Source organism: Oncorhynchus tshawytscha, linkage group LG02, assembly GCF_018296145.1.
Source record: "Oncorhynchus tshawytscha isolate Ot180627B linkage group LG02, Otsh_v2.0, whole genome shotgun sequence".
NCBI classification, from domain to species: domain Eukaryota; kingdom Metazoa; phylum Chordata; class Actinopteri; order Salmoniformes; family Salmonidae; genus Oncorhynchus; species Oncorhynchus tshawytscha.
Window position 1 is genome coordinate 3602465 of NC_056430.1, and position 17618 is coordinate 3620082.

The 17618-nt window shown below is 49.7% G+C and overlaps 1 protein-coding gene across 1 annotated transcript in view; it reads right to left on the reverse strand.

The window, feature by feature from the left end:
* LOC112239327 (transcription cofactor vestigial-like protein 4) overlaps window positions 1–15337 on the reverse strand; it is a 77066-nt gene extending 61729 nt beyond the window's left edge. Inside the window, exons 1-2 of the mRNA XM_042329671.1 lie at window positions 15119–15337; window positions 14003–14079 (exon numbers count right to left, since the gene is read on the reverse strand). Of these exons, the coding sequence (XP_042185605.1) occupies window positions 14003–14066 (64 nt within the window). The 5' untranslated portion in view covers window positions 14067–14079; window positions 15119–15337. The remainder of the gene's footprint in view (window positions 1–14002; window positions 14080–15118) is intronic.
* Between the last annotated feature and the right edge of the window lie 2281 nt (window positions 15338–17618).

Sequence of the window (17618 nt, forward strand, 5' to 3'; positions counted from 1 at the left end):
GAAAGAACAGCATATTTTCCCTGCTGGGAGTGTTGAGCTACAGCCGTCTACTCTTAACTCAGTCTAGCCAGACTGCATGCCCGTACTCTACTCTTAACTCAGTCTAGCCAGACTGCATGCCCGTACTCTACTCTTAACTCAGTCTAGCCAGACTACATGCCCGTACTCTACTCTTAACTCAGTCTAGCCAGACTACATGCCCGTACTCTACTCTTAACTCAGTCTAGCCAGACTACATGCCCGTCTCTACTCTTAACCCAGTCTAGCCAGACTACATGCCCGTCTCTACTCCTCACTCAGTCTAGCCAGACTACATGCCCGTCTCTACTCTTAACCCAGTCTAGCCAGACTACATGCCCGTCTCTACTCCTCACTCAGTCTAGCCAGACTACATGCCCGTCTCTAGTCCTCACTCAGTCTAGCCAGACTGCCCGTCTCTACTCCTCACTCAGTCTAGCCAGACTACATGCCCGTCTCTACTCCTCACTCAGTCTAGCCAGACTACATGCCCGTCTCTACTCCTCACTCAGTCTAGCCAGACTACATGCCCGTCTCTACTCTTAACCCAGTCTAGCCAGACTACATGCCCGTCTCTACTCCTCACTCAGTCTAGCCAGACTACATGCCCGTCTCTACTCCTCACTCAGTCTAGCCAGACTGCCCGTCTCTACTCCTCCTCACCAGTCTAGCCAGACTACATGCCCGTCTCTACTCCTCACTCAGTCTAGCCAGACTACATGCCCGTCTCTACTCCTCACTCAGTCTAGCCAGACTACATGCCCGTCTCTACTCCTCACTCAGTCTAGCCAGACTACATGCCCGTCTCTACTCCTCACTCAGTCTAGCCAGACTACATGCCCGTCTCTACTCCTCACTCAGTCTAGCCAGACTACATGCCCGTCTCTACTCTTAACCCAGTCTAGCCAGACTACATGCCCGTCTCTACTCCTCACTCAGTCTAGCCAGACTACATGCCCGTCTCTACTCTTAACCCAGTCTAGCCAGACTACATGCCCGTCTCTACTCCTCACTCAGTCTAGCCAGACTACATGCCCGTCTCTACTCTTAACCCAGTCTAGCCAGACTACATGCCCGTCTCTACTCCTCACTCAGTCTAGCCAGACTACATGCCCGTCTCTACTCTTAACCCAGTCTAGCCAGACTACATGCCCGTCTCTACTCCTCACTCAGTCTAGCCAGACTACATGCCCGTCTCTACTCCTCACTCAGTCTAGCCAGACTGCCCGTCTCTACTCCTCACTCAGTCTAGCCAGACTACATGCCCGTCTCTACTCCTCACTCAGTCTAGCCAGACTACATGCCCGTCTCTACTCCTCACTCAGTCTAGCCAGACTACATGCCCGTCTCTACTCTTAACCCAGTCTAGCCAGACTACATGCCCGTCTCTACTCCTCACTCAGTCTAGCCAGACTACATGCCCGTCTCTACTCCTCACTCAGTCTAGCCAGACTGCCCGTCTCTACTCCTCACTCAGTCTAGCCAGACTACATGCCCGTCTCTACTCCTCACTCAGTCTAGCCAGACTACATGCCCGTCTCTACTCCTCACTCAGTCTAGCCAGACTACATGCCCGTCTCTACTCCTCACTCAGTCTAGCCAGACTACATGCCCGTCTCTACTCCTCACTCAGTCTAGCCAGACTACATGCCCGTCTCTACTCCTCACTCAGTCTAGCCAGACTACATGCCCGTCTCTACTCCTCACTCAGTCTAGCCAGACTACATGCCCGTCTCTACTCCTCACTCAGTCTAGCCAGACTACATGCCCGTCTCTACTCTTCACTCAGTCTAGCCAGACTACATGCCCGTCTCTACTCTTCACTCAGTCTAGCCAGACTACATGCCCGTCTCTACTCTTCACTCAGTCTAGCCAGACTACATGCCCGTCTCTACTCTTCACTCAGTCTAGCCAGACTACATGCCCGTCTCTACTCTTCACTCAGTCTAGCCAGACTACATGCCCGTCTCTACTCTTCACTCAGTCTAGCCAGACTACATGCCCGTCTCTACTCCTCACTCAGTCTAGCCAGACTACATGCCCGTCTCTACTCCTCACTCAGTCTAGCCAGACTACATGCCCGTCTCTACTCCTCACTCAGTCTAGCCAGACTACATGCCCGTCTCTACTCTTAACCCAGTCTAGCCAGACTACATGCCCGTCTCTACTCCTCACTCAGTCTAGCCAGACTACATGCCCGTCTCTACTCCTCACTCAGTCTAGCCAGACTGCCCGTCTCTACTCCTCACTCAGTCTAGCCAGACTACATGCCCGTCTCTACTCCTCACTCAGTCTAGCCAGACTACATGCCCGTCTCTACTCCTCACTCAGTCTAGCCAGACTACATGCCCGTCTCTACTCCTCACTCAGTCTAGCCAGACTACATGCCCGTCTCTACTCCTCACTCAGTCTAGCCAGACTACATGCCCGTCTCTACTCCTCACTCAGTCTAGCCAGACTACATGCCCGTCTCTACTCCTCACTCAGTCTAGCCAGACTACATGCCCGTCTCTACTCCTCACTCAGTCTAGCCAGACTACATGCCCGTCTCTACTCTTCACTCAGTCTAGCCAGACTACATGCCCGTCTCTACTCTTCACTCAGTCTAGCCAGACTACATGCCCGTCTCTACTCTTCACTCAGTCTAGCCAGACTACATGCCCGTCTCTACTCCTCACTCAGTCTAGCCAGACTACATGCCCGTCTCTACTCTTCACTCAGTCTAGCCAGACTACATGCCCGTCTCTACTCTTCACTCAGTCTAGCCAGACTACATGCCCGTCTCTACTCCTCACTCAGTCTAGCCAGACTACATGCCCGTCTCTACTCTTCACTCAGTCTAGCCAGACTACATGCCCGTCTCTACTCTTCACTCAGTCTAGCCAGACTGCCCGTCTCTACTCCTCACTCAGTCTAGCCAGACTACATGCCCGTCTCTACTCTTCACTCAGTCTAGCCAGACTGCCCGTCTCTACTCCTCACTCAGTCTAGCCAGACTACATGCCCGTCTCTACTCTTCACTCAGTCTAGCCAGACTGCCCGTCTCTACTCTTCACTCAGTCTAGCCAGACTACATGCCCGTCTCTACTCTTCACTCAGTCTAGCCAGAGTACATGCCCGTCTCTACTCTTCACTCAGTCTAGCCAGACTACATGCCCGTCTCTACTCTTCACTCAGTCTAGCCAGACTGCCCGTCTCTACTCTTCACTCAGTCTAGCCAGACTACATGCCCGTCTCTACTCCTCACTCAGTCTAGCCAGACTGCCCGTCTCTACTCTTCACTCAGTCTAGCCAGACTACATGCCCGTCTCTACTCTTCACTCAGTCTAGCCAGACTGCCCGTCTCTACTCTTCACTCAGTCTAGCCAGACTGCCCGTCTCTACTCTTCACTCAGTCTAGCCAGACTACATGCCCGTCTCTACTCCTCACTCAGTCTAGCCAGACTACATGCCCGTCTCTACTCTTCACTCAGTCTAGCCAGACTACATGCCCGTCTCTACTCCTCACTCAGTCTAGCCAGACTACATGCCCGTCTCTACTCCTCACTCAGTCTAGCCAGACTACATGCCCGTCTCTACTCTTCACTCAGTCTAGCCAGACTGCCCGTCTCTACTCTTCACTCAGTCTAGCCAGACTGCCCGTCTCTACTCTTCACTCAGTCTAGCCAGACTGCCCGTCTCTACTCTTCACTCAGTCTAGCCAGACTACATGCCCGTCTCTACTCCTCACTCAGTCTAGCCAGACTGCCCGTCTCTACTCTTCACTCAGTCTAGCCAGACTACATGCCCGTCTCTACTCCTCACTCAGTCTAGCCAGACTGCCCGTCTCTACTCTTCACTCAGTCTAGCCAGACTACATGCCCGTCTCTACTCCTCACTCAGTCTAGCCAGACTGCCCGTCTCTACTCTTCACTCAGTCTAGCCAGACTACATGCCCGTCTCTACTCTTCACTCAGTCTAGCCAGACTGCCCGTCTCTACTCTTCACTCAGTCTAGCCAGACTGCCCGTCTCTACTCTTCACTCAGTCTAGCCAGACTGCCCGTCTCTACTCTTCACTCAGTCTAGCCAGACTGCCCGTCTCTACTCTTCACTCAGTCTAGCCAGACTGCCCGTCTCTACTCTTCACTCAGTCTAGCCAGACTGCCCGTCTCTACTCTTCACTCAGTCTAGCCAGACTACATGCCCGTCTCTACTCCTCACTCAGTCTAGCCAGACTACATGCCCGTCTCTACTCCTCACTCAGTCTAGCCAGACTACATGCCCGTCTCTACTCTTCACTCAGTCTAGCCAGACTGCCCGTCTCTACTCTTCACTCAGTCTAGCCAGACTGCCCGTCTCTACTCCTCACTCAGTCTAGCCAGACTGCCCGTCTCTACTCTTCACTCAGTCTAGCCAGACTACATGCCCGTCTCTACTCCTCACTCAGTCTAGCCAGACTACATGCCCGTCTCTACTCTTCACTCAGTCTAGCCAGACTGCCCGTCTCTACTCTTCACTCAGTCTAGCCAGACTGCCCGTCTCTACTCCTCACTCAGTCTAGCCAGACTGCCCGTCTCTACTCCTCACTCAGTCTAGCCAGACTGCCCGTCTCTACTCCTCACTCAGTCTAGCCAGACTACATGCCCGTCTCTACTCCTCACTCAGTCTAGCCAGACTACATGCCCGTCTCTACTCCTCACTCAGTCTAGCCAGACTGCCCGTCTCTACTCCTCACTCAGTCTAGCCAGACTGCCCGTCTCTACTCTTCACTCAGTCTAGCCAGACTGCCCGTCTCTACTCCTCACTCAGTCTAGCCAGACTGCCCGTCTCTACTCCTCACTCAGTCTAGCCAGACTGCCCGTCTCTACTCCTCACTCAGTCTAGCCAGACTACATGCCCGTCTCTACTCCTCACTCAGTCTAGCCAGACTACATGCCCGTCTCTACTCCTCACTCAGTCTAGCCAGACTACATGCCCGTCTCTACTCCTCACTCAGTCTAGCCAGACTACATGCCCGTCTCTACTCCTCACTCAGTCTAGCCAGACTACATGCCCGTCTCTACTCCTCACTCAGTCTAGCCAGACTACATGCCCGTCTCTACTCCTCACTCAGTCTAGCCAGACTACATGCCCGTACTCTACTCCTCACTCAGTCTAGCCAGACTGCCCGTCTCTACTCCTCACTCAGTCTAGCCAGACTACATGCCCGTCTCTACTCTTCACTCAGTCTAGCCAGACTACATGCCCGTACTCTACTCCTCACTCAGTCTAGCCAGACTGCCCGTCTCTACTCCTCACTCAGTCTAGCCAGACTACATGCCCGTCTCTACTCCTCACTCAGTCTAGCCAGACTACATGCCCGTACTCTACTCCTCACTCAGTCTAGCCAGACTACATGCCCGTCTCTACTCCTCACTCAGTCTAGCCAGACTACATGCCCGTCTCTACTCTTCACTCAGTCTAGCCAGACTACATGCCCGTACTCTACTCTTCACTCAGTCTAGCCAGACTACATGCCCGTCTCTACTCTTCACTCAGTCTAGCCAGAGTACATGCCCGTCTCTACTCTTCACTCAGTCTAGCCAGACTACATGCCCGTACTCTACTCCTCACTCAGTCTAGCCAGACTACATGCCCGTCTCTACTCCTCACTCAGTCTAGCCAGACTACATGCCCGTACTCTACTCCTCACTCAGTCTAGCCAGACTGCATGCCCGTACTCTACTCTTCACTCAGTCTAGCCAGACTGCATGCCCGTACTCTACTCCTCACTCAGTCTAGCCAGACTACATGCCCGTACTCTACTCCTCACTCAGTCTAGCCAGACTACATGCCCGTCTCTACTCTTCACTCAGTCTAGCCAGACTACATGCCCGTACTCTACTCTTCACTCAGTCTAGCCAGAGTACATGCCCGTCTCTACTCTTCACTCAGTCTAGCCAGACTGCCCGTCTCTACTCCTCACTCAGTCTAGCCAGACTGCCCGTCTCTACTCTTCACTCAGTCTAGCCAGACTGCCCGTCTCTACTCTTCACTCAGTCTAGCCAGACTGCATGCCCGTCTCTACTCTTCACTCAGTCTAGCCAGACTACATGCCCGTCTCTACTCTTCACTCAGTCTAGCCAGAGTACATGCCCGTCTCTACTCCTCACTCAGTCTAGCCAGAGTACATGCCCGTCTCTACTCCTCACTCAGTCTAGCCAGAGTACATGCCCGTCTCTACTCTTCACTCAGTCTAGCCAGAGTACATGCCCGTCTCTACTCTTCACTCAGTCTAGCCAGACTGCCCGTCTCTACTCCTCACTCAGTCTAGCCAGACTGCCCGTCTCTACTCTTCACTCAGTCTAGCCAGACTGCCCGTCTCTACTCTTCACTCAGTCTAGCCAGACTGCATGCCCGTCTCTACTCTTCACTCAGTCTAGCCAGACTACATGCCCGTCTCTACTCTTCACTCAGTCTAGCCAGACTACATGCCCGTCTCTACTCTTCACTCAGTCTAGCCAGACTACATGCCCGTCTCTACTCTTCACTCAGTCTAGCCAGAGTACATGCCCGTCTCTACTCTTCACTCAGTCTAGCCAGAGTACATGCCCGTCTCTACTCTTCACTCAGTCTAGCCAGACTACATGCCCGTCTCTACTCTTCACTCAGTCTAGCCAGACTGCCCGTCTCTACTCTTCACTCAGTCTAGCCAGACTACATGCCCGTCTCTACTCTTCACTCAGTCTAGCCAGACTGCCCGTCTCTACTCTTCACTCAGTCTAGCCAGACTACATGCCCGTCTCTACTCTTCACTCAGTCTAGCCAGACTACATGCCCGTCTCTACTCTTCACTCAGTCTAGCCAGACTGCCCGTCTCTACTCTTCACTCAGTCTAGCCAGACTACATGCCCGTCTCTACTCCTCACTCAGTCTAGCCAGACTGCATGCCCGTCTCTACTCCTCACTCAGTCTAGCCAGACTGCATGCCCGTCTCTACTCTTCACTCAGTCTAGCCAGACTGCATGCCCGTCTCTACTCTTCACTCAGTCTAGCCAGACTACATGCCCGTCTCTACTCTTCACTCAGTCTAGCCAGACTACATGCCCGTCTCTACTCTTCACTCAGTCTAGCCAGACTGCCCGTCTCTACTCTTCACTCAGTCTAGCCAGACTGCCCGTCTCTACTCTTCACTCAGTCTAGCCAGACTGCCCGTCTCTACTCCTCACTCAGTCTAGCCAGACTGCCCGTCTCTACTCTTCACTCAGTCTAGCCAGACTGCCCGTCTCTACTCTTCACTCAGTCTAGCCAGACTGCCCGTCTCTACTCTTCACTCAGTCTAGCCAGACTGCCCGTCTCTACTCTTCACTCAGTCTAGCCAGACTGCCCGTCTCTACTCTTCACTCAGTCTAGCCAGACTGCCCGTCTCTACTCTTCACTCAGTCTAGCCTGACTGCCCGTCTCTACTCTTCACTCAGTCTAGCCAGACTGCCCGTCTCTACTCCTCACTCAGTCTAGCCAGACTGCCCGTCTCTACTCCTCACTCAGTCTAGCCAGACTGCCCGTCTCTACTCTTCACTCAGTCTAGCCAGACTGCATGCCCGTCTCTACTCTTCACTCAGTCTAGCCAGACTGCATGCCCGTCTCTACTCCTCACTCAGTCTAGCCAGACTGCCCGTCTCTACTCCTCACTCAGTCTAGCCAGACTGCATGCCCGTCTCTACTCCTCACTCAGTCTAGCCAGACTGCATGCCCGTACTCTACTCTTCACTCAGTCTAGCCAGACTGCATGCCCGTCTCTACTCCTCACTCAGTCTAGCCAGACTGCATGCCCGTCTCTACTCTTCACTCAGTCTAGCCAGACTGCATGCCCGTCTCTACTCTTCACTCAGTCTAGCCAGACTGCATGCCCGTCTCTACTCCTCACTCAGTCTAGCCAGACTGCCCGTCTCTACTCCTCACTCAGTCTAGCCAGACTGCCCGTCTCTACTCCTCACTCAGTCTAGCCAGACTGCATGCCCGTCTCTACTCCTCACTCAGTCTAGCCAGACTGCATGCCCGTACTCTACTCTTAACTCAGTCTAGCCAGACTGCATGCCCGTACTCTACTCTTAACTCAGTCTAGCCAGACTGCATGCCCGTACTCTACTCTTAACTCAGTCTAGCCAGACTACATGCCCGTACTCTACTCTTAACTCAGTCTAGCCAGACTGCATGCCCGTACTCTACTCTTAACTCAGTCTAGCCAGACTGCATGCCCGTACTCTACTCTTAACTCAGTCTAGCCAGACTGCATGCCCGTACTCTACTCTTAACTCAGTCTAGCCAGACTGCATGCCCGTACTCTACTCCTCACTCAGTCTAGCCAGACTGCATGCCCGTACTCTACTCTTAACTCAGTCTAGCCAGACTGCATGCCCGTACTCTTAACTCAGTCTAGCCAGACTGCATGCCCGTACTCTTAACTCAGTCTAGCCAGACTGCATGCCCGTACTCTACTCTTAACTCAGTCTAGCCAGACTGCATGCCCGTACTCTTAACTCAGTCTAGCCAGACTGCATGCCCGTACTCTTAACTCAGTCTAGCCAGACTACATGCCCGTACTCTACTCTTAACTCAGTCTAGCCAGACTACATGCCCATACTATACTCTTAACTCAGTCTAGCCAGACTACATGCCCGTACTCTTAACTCAGTCTAGCCAGACTACATGCCCGTACTCTTAACTCAGTCTAGCCAGACTACATGCCCATACTATACTCTTAACTCAGTCTAGCCAGACTACATGCCCGTACTCTTAACTCAGTCTAGCCAGACTACATGCCCGTACTCTACTCTTAACTCAGTCTAGCCAGACTACATGCCCATACTATACTCTTAACTCAGTCTAGCCAGACTACATGCCCGTACTCTTAACTCAGTCTAGCCAGACTACATGCCCGTACTCTTAACTCAGTCTAGCCAGACTACATGCCCGTACTATACTCTTAACTCAGTCTAGCCAGACTACATGCCCGTACTCTTAACTCAGTCTAGCCAGACTACATGCCCGTACTCTTAACTCAGTCTAGCCAGACTGCATGCCCGTACTCTACTCTTAACTCAGTCTAGCCAGACTGCATGCCCGTACTCTTAACTCAGTCTAGCCAGACTGCATGCCCGTACTCTACTCTTAACTCAGTCTAGCCAGACTGCATGCCCGTACTCTTAACTCAGTCTAGCCAGACTACATGCCCGTACTCTACTCTTAACTCAGTCTAGCCAGACTGCATGCCCGTACTCTACTCTTAACTCAGTCTAGCCAGACTACATGCCCGTACTCTACTCTTAACTCAGTCTAGCCAGACTGCATGCCCGTACTCTACTCTTAACTCAGTCTAGCCAGACTACATGCCCGTACTCTACTCTTAACTCAGTCTAGCCAGACTGCATGCCCGTACTCTACTCTTAACTCAGTCTAGCCAGACTACATGCCCGTACTCTTAACTCAGTCTAGCCAGACTGCATGCCCGTACTCTTAACTCAGTCTAGCCAGACTACATGCCCGTACTCTTAACTCAGTCTAGCCAGACTACATGCCCGTACTCTACTCTTAACTCAGTCTAGCCAGACTACATGCCCGTACTCTACTCTTAACTCAGTCTAGCCAGACTGCATGCCCGTACTCTACTCTTAACTCAGTCTAGCCAGACTGCATGCCCGTACTCTACTCTTAACTCAGTCTAGCCAGACTGCATGCCCGTACTCTACTCTTAACTCAGTCTAGCCAGACTGCATGCCCGTACTCTACTCTTAACTCAGTCTAGCCAGACTACATGCCCGTACTCTACTCTTAACTCAGTCTAGCCAGACTGCATGCCCGTACTCTTAACTCAGTCTAGCCAGACTGCATGCCCGTACTCTTAACTCAGTCTAGCCAGACTGCATGCCCGTACTCTACTCTTAACTCAGTCTAGCCAGACTGCATGCCCGTACTCTTAACTCAGTCTAGCCAGACTGCATGCCCGTACTCTTAACTCAGTCTAGCCAGACTACATGCCCGTACTCTACTCTTAACTCAGTCTAGCCAGACTGCATGCCCGTACTCTTAACTCAGTCTAGCCAGACTACATGCCCGTACTCTACTCTTAACTCAGTCTAGCCAGACTACATGCCCGTACTCTTAACTCAGTCTAGCCAGACTACATGCCCGTACTCTTAACTCAGTCTAGCCAGACTGCATGCCCGTACTCTTAACTCAGTCTAGCCAGACTGCATGCCCGTACTCTACTCTTAACTCAGTCTAGCCAGACTACATGCCCGTACTCTTAACTCAGTCTAGCCAGATTACATGCCGTACTCTACTCTTAACTCAGTCTAGCCAGACTACATGCCCGTACTCTACTCTTAACTCAGTCTAGCCAGACTGCATGCCCGTACTCTACTCTTAACTCAGTCTAGCCAGACTGCATGCCCGTACTCTTAACTCAGTCTAGCCAGACTGCATGCCCGTACTCTTAACTCAGTCTAGCCAGACTACATGCCCGTACTCTACTCTTAACTCAGTCTAGCCAGACTGCATGCCCGTACTCTACTCTTAACTCAGTCTAGCCAGACTACATGCCCGTACTCTACTCTTAACTCAGTCTAGCCAGACTGCATGCCCGTACTCTTAACTCAGTCTAGCCAGACTGCATGCCCGTACTCTACTCTTAACTCAGTCTAGCCAGACTACATGCCCGTACTCTACTCTTAACTCAGTCTAGCCAGACTACATGCCCGTACTCTACTCTTAACTCAGTCTAGCCAGACTGCATGCCCGTACTCTTAACTCAGTCTAGCCAGACTGCATGCCCGTACTCTTAACTCAGTCTAGCCAGACTACATGCCCGTACTCTACTCTTAACTCAGTCTAGCCAGACTGCATGCCCATACTCTTAACTCAGTCTAGCCAGACTGCATGCCCGTACTCTTAACTCAGTCTAGCCAGACTGCATGCCCGTACTCTTAACTCAGTCTAGCCAGACTGCATGCCCGTACTCTACTCTTAACTCAGTCTAGCCAGACTGCATGCCCGTACTCTACTCTTAACTCAGTCTAGCCAGACTGCATGCCCGTACTCTACTCTTAACTCAGTCTAGCCAGACTACATGCCCGTACTCTACTCTTAACTCAGTCTAGCCAGACTGCATGCCCGTACTCTACTCTTAACTCAGTCTAGCCAGACTGCATGCCCGTACTCTACTCTTAACTCAGTCTAGCCAGACTGCATGCCCGTACTCTTAACTCAGTCTAGCCAGACTGCATGCCCGTACTCTACTCTTAACTCAGTCTAGCCAGACTACATGCCCGTACTCTACTCTTAACTCAGTCTAGCCAGACTACATGCCCGTACTCTACTCTTAACTCAGTCTAGCCAGACTGCATGCCCGTACTCTTAACTCAGTCTAGCCAGACTGCATGCCCGTACTCTACTCTTAACTCAGTCTAGCCAGACTGCATGCCCGTACTCTACTCTTAACTCAGTCTAGCCAGACTGCATGCCCGTACTCTACTCTTAACTCAGTCTAGCCAGACTGCATGCCCGTACTCTACTCTTAACTCAGTCTAGCCAGACTGCATGCCCGTACTCTTAACTCAGTCTAGCCAGACTGCATGCCCGTACTCTACTCTTAACTCAGTCTAGCCAGACTGCATGCCCGTACTCTACTCTTAACTCAGTCTAGCCAGACTGGATGCCCGTACTCTACTCTTAACTCAGTCTAGCCAGACTGCATGCCCGTACTCTACTCTTAACTCAGTCTAGCCAGACTGCATGCCCGTACTCTTAACTCAGTCTAGCCAGACTGCATGCCCGTACTCTACTCTTAACTCAGTCTAGCCAGACTGCATGCCCGTACTCTTAACTCAGTCTAGCCAGACTGCATGCCCGTACTCTTAACTCAGTCTAGCCAGACTGCATGCCCGTACTCTTAACTCAGTCTAGCCAGACTGCATGCCCGTACTCTTAACTCAGTCTAGCCAGACTGCATGCCCGTACTCTTAACTCAGTCTAGCCAGACTACATGTCCGTACTCTTAACTCAGTCTAGCCAGACTACATGCCCGTACTCTACTCTTAACTCAGTCTAGCCAGACTGCATGCCCGTACTCTACTCTTAACTCAGTCTAGCCAGACTGCATGCCCGTACTCTACTCTTAACTCAGTCTAGCCAGACTGCATGCCCGTACTCTACTCTTAACTCAGTCTAGCCAGACTGCATGCCCGTACTCTACTCTTAACTCAGTCTAGCCAGACTGCATGCCCGTACTCTTAACTCAGTCTAGCCAGACTACATGCCCGTACTCTACTCTTAACTCAGTCTAGCCAGACTACATGCCCGTACTCTACTCTTAACTCAGTCTAGCCAGACTACATGCCCGTACTCTTAACTCAGTCTAGCCAGACTACATGCCCGTACTCTTCTCTTAACTCAGTCTAGCCAGACTACATGCCCGTACTCTTAACTCAGTCTAGCCAGACTACATGCCCGTACTCTTAACTCAGTCTAGCCAGACTACATGCCCGTACTCTTAACTCAGTCTAGCCAGACTACATGCCCGTACTCTTAACTCAGTCTAGCCAGACTACATGCCCGTACTCTTAACTCAGTCTAGCCAGACTACATGCCCGTACTCTTAACTCAGTCTAGCCAGACTACATGCCCGTACTCTTAACTCAGTCTAGCCAGACTACATGCCCGTACTCTTAACTCAGTCTAGCCAGACTACATGCCCGTACTCTTAACTCAGTCTAGCCAGACTACATGCCCGTACTCTTAACTCAGTCTAGCCAGACTACATGCCCGTACTCTTAACTCAGTCTAGCCAGACTACATGCCCGTACTCTTAACTCAGTCTAGCCAGACTACATGCCCGTACTCTTAACTCAGTCTAGCCAGACTACATGCCCGTACTCTTAACTCAGTCTAGCCAGACTACATGCCCGTACTCTTAACTCAGTCTAGCCAGACTACATGCCCGTACTCTTAACTCAGTCTAGCCAGACTACATGCCCGTACTCTACTCTTAACTCAGTCTAGCCAGACTACATGTCCGTACTCTTAACTCAGTCTAGCCAGACTACATGCCCGTACTCTTAACTCAGTCTAGCCAGACTACATGCCCGTACTCTTAACTCAGTCTAGCCAGACTACATGCCCGTACTCTACTCTTAACTCAGTCTAGGATTTGCTGCTGCTTAATATTAGAAGGGATTTTCAACCAGACAGAATTAAAGCTTGATTATGTGTTGAGACAGCCATGAGGAGTGACTGTAGGCCCAAGGGATAGGGTTGAAGGGAAGGGATAAGGCCAGGGTATGGCAGGATAAGGGTAGGGGTAAAGCCAGGGTATGGATAAGGCCAGGGTTGGAGAAGTGTATGGCTAGGGTAGGGCCAAGGTAGGCTAGGGGTAACGGGTAGGGCCGGGACAATACCAGAATTGCGGAATTCATTAGTATCGGGCAAGGAAACCAAAACATGAAGCAGATTTAACTTCTTTAGGAAAACAGCCCATATGTTGTCATCAAGAGAATCACATTTATGTATTTTCCAAGCAAGGGCCAGGGCGTCAGGGCCAGGGCGTCAGGGCCAGGGCGTCAGGGCCAGGGCGTCAGGGCCAGGGCGTCAGGGCCAGGGCGTCAGGGCCAGGGCGTCAGGGCCAGGGCGTCAGGGCCAGGGCGTCAGGGCCAGGGCGTCAGGGCCAGGAGTCAGGGCCAGGGTCAGGGCCAGGGTCAGGGCCAGGGAGTCAGGGCCAGGGAGTCAGGGCCAGGGTCAGGGGGAGTCAGGGCCAGGGAGTCAGGGCCAGGGAGTCAGGGCCAGGGAGTCAGGGCCAGGGAGTCAGGGCCAGGAGTCAGGGCCAGGGAGTCAGGGCCAGGGAGTCAGGGCCAGGGAGTCAGGGCCAGGGAGTCAGGGCCAGGGAGTCAGGGCCAGGGAGTCAGGGCCAGGGAGTCAGGGCCAGGGAGTCAGGGCCAGGGAGTCAGGGCCAGGGAGTCAGGGCCAACTTACGTTTCTCATCATCCGCATACACTAACGACGCAGCTCTTGACAGAACATCCAAGGGCCTTTCCATTCTTCACAACAACCTGAAGAAGAAAGATCAGATTGATTTAGAATGCAGCAATTTTCTATCTATATTAAGGACCATAAAGAAATCTGACTGCATGCTTATTCAATTTTCGAGCTCTACCCTTAGACTTGGCAGTGACGTAGTGTCCCCCGTCAGTGACAGAACACTGAGCCAATCCCGGCACAACTTTTGAACATTACCAACCCCTAAGCTCTGTATTTTCTACTGGCTGCCCCACCACCACAAAAGGCACTGAGCTCGGCTGAAACACTTGCATTTTGGAGATGCCTTACTCATGAAAGGAAAATAGACCATGTTTGCATGTGGCTTTATTATTAACGCAATTATTTTGTTTGTTTTTTTTCTACATTGTTTGCAAACTGATGTGTAACACGTATTAATGCCAAAATAACATGCAAAACAGGCAACACACAAAAAAAAAACGAAAAAGGTGAACAAAAGTGGGGCTCTACCTTCCCTGAATGAGGGGTCACTACTGAGTAGGACTAAAGGTAAGCGGTTTCAGAATTGACATTTTTTACTAGAATCGATTGATGGTGAGACAATGTTGTTGCTATCGAAACTGAACTCGGACCAGATCAGAGAACGAAGCTCCTCAACTACCCGGGAAGAAGACCACAGTAGGCGCTAAAGGGAGTTCAAGTCTATAATAGGAATTATTATTATGGAAATAATAATGAATTATAATTAATTATTTCCATGGAACTAATAATGAACACAGGACGGAAGATTTTAGATATCTGTGGCAATACTTTATAGGCTACATAAAGCGTAAGACTTAGTTTTGCAGTTTCTTTAACTTCTATTTAGATATACAAACAAGTAATGGTACTGTGTATTCGCCCATATCAGGAAATCATTAGTCACAATTCATTTAACGTCGGAAAACGTTTGTTTTACAACTGAAAGTAGATCGGGGCAACGTAATCCAAATCCCAACAACTGCTACGCAACACAAGAATGCATGCAATGTTGCTACAATGTTTCCCCGTCACAGCGAGTAGGATCGTAGCCAGTCGCTACAGGATACATACCACCTTCCTTACTGCGCCACTTTGGAAATCTTCGACAATTATATTCGCGCCGATAACAATTCTGAAGAACAATCCTGGTGCAATTTCAACCCACAGAAACGACACAACTGAATAGTTTCGTGTCCGATGCCAGTGAGAAACAATGCCTTGATAATGGTTGAACACACTTGGGAAGTTCGTTGTTAAACGGAGGGTGAAGAACGATAGAATTGTCTTCCTAGCAGGTGGTGAAAGTGGAGACTTCTCATTGGTCGAGCGCCACGAAATGATATCAGCATAAATGATGAGCGCTCCATTGCATCACATCCTCTGCAGGTAGAGTGAAGTCAGAGAAAAGTGGGACGTCATATGCAGTTTAATCCTGATGCGCCGACAGGTGAACACTATTGGGAGTTTGAGCGGTAAGGATATGCAACTGAATGTAGACGAAAGTCGAGGAGGAGTGAAGTCAGAGATGGGGCAACAGCCGAAAGTCGGACACTAATGTCGTTTTTCCGAAATGAAAAGGCTCAGATCGGAATTATGGTTTCAAAAACCAAATAAAACAACAGCTCGTGGCACAGCGCCTCTCCCCTATGTGACCTACTTGTTATGTGTATGTACTGACACGTGTAACTGATAGATGCACACAAATACACACACTACATGTTACTGTTTTTAAACGTGTGTAAATTGTGAAGTATTTACTCTGTAATGTATTTATTCATTATGTGTCAGACCCCCAGTAAGACAAGCTGTCTCCATTGTCGTCGGCTAACGGGGACCTTAATGAATCTAATCGACCGTTAACATGGTGGTGCTGCCATTGTTTAAAAAAAATAATGTTATTTTTATAACGTGGAAATAAACACATGTCCAACCCTCATATCACACTCTCAAACTGAAATCTATGCTTGTGTTTCCAATCAGTTAGTGAGAGAGAGCCTCAAATATCACATGCATTTCTCTATAGCCTGCTACACTGAACAAATGCATACATGCAACATTCAAGTTGAGGAGACTAAATTACTTGGTGTTACTTTAGATTGTAAACTGTCATGGTCAGAACATATATAGAAACAAATATAAATGCAACATGCAACAATTTAAAACATTTTACTGACTTACAGTTCATGTATCGGTCAATTAAAATAAATTCATTAGGCCCTAATCTATGGTTTTCATATTACTGGGAATACAGCTATCTGTTGCTGGATATTGGCGGGAACTGGAAGCGCTGTCTGTGTGTCTGTGGTATACGTCGATCCAGAGCATCCCAAACATGCTCAATGGGTGACATGTCTGGTGAGTAATGTAAGGCCATGGAAGAACTGGGACATTTTCAGCTTTCAGGAATTGTGTACAGATCCTTGCGACATGGGGCCGTGCTTTATCATGCTGAAACATGAGGTGATGGTGGCGGATGAATGGCACGACAATGAGCCTCAAGATCTCATCACGGTATCTCTGTACATTAAAATTGCCATCGACAAAAGGCACATTGTGTTCGTTGTCCGTAACTTATGCCTGTCCATACCAATTGTATGTAAACAAATGTGTGCACAAAATTTAAGATAAATAATGTTTTTTGTGTGTATGGAACATTTATTTAACATATTAACATAACATACATTTGTATGGAACATTTCTGGTGTCTTTTATTTCAGCTCATGAAACATCGGACCAACACTTTACATGTTGCATTTATAATTGTTGTTCAGTGTAGATGTGAATCGCGGGCAAAAGTTGTTTCCTGTTTGAGTCATGTCTTTGGTCACATTCACGTGATTCAAACAAAAACACCTTAATGATTGGTTCCAAAGTTAGTGATGGGCATTCCCAGTCTGTTTGTTTTGCTCATTGCGCTCTGTTCACGCAAAGGCTTACAAGTAAAACCCAAAAGGTAGGCTACCATTATGTCAGATCATGAAATGCTATATATATATATATATATATTCTGTATGAGGAATCTCACCCTGGGCTTGTTTTCATCATGTCTGAGGCATTTCTAGGTCATTTCTAGGTCAGTGAGATGTGTTTCACACATAATTGCCCAGGAGGAAGGCAGGTCTGGGCGTCGCATGCTGAATGATGCACCCTATGACAGCTTCCGGTGTATTGATTTAGGGGGTGAGATCTGAAAATAAATAATGTAGTCCTGCTTTGTGGCATTTCTTCAAGACTATATTATACTGATCACACTATAAGGCTCTATGTTCTACTGATCACACTATAAGGCTCTACTGATCACACTAAAAGGCTCTATGTTATACTGATCACACTGGCTATGTTTCTTCGACCTGTAATATAACTTTTTTACGTTTTTGTCCGAAGTAATGCTCAACCTGCACGAGCATTTGGATATGTGTACCTAACGCGCTAACAAAAGTAGCTACTTGGGCATAAATAACGGACATTATCGAACAAACAAGTATTTATTGTGGAACTGCGATTCCTGGGAGTGCATTCTGATGAAAATCATCAAAGGTAAGGGAATATTTATAATGTGATTTCTGGTTTC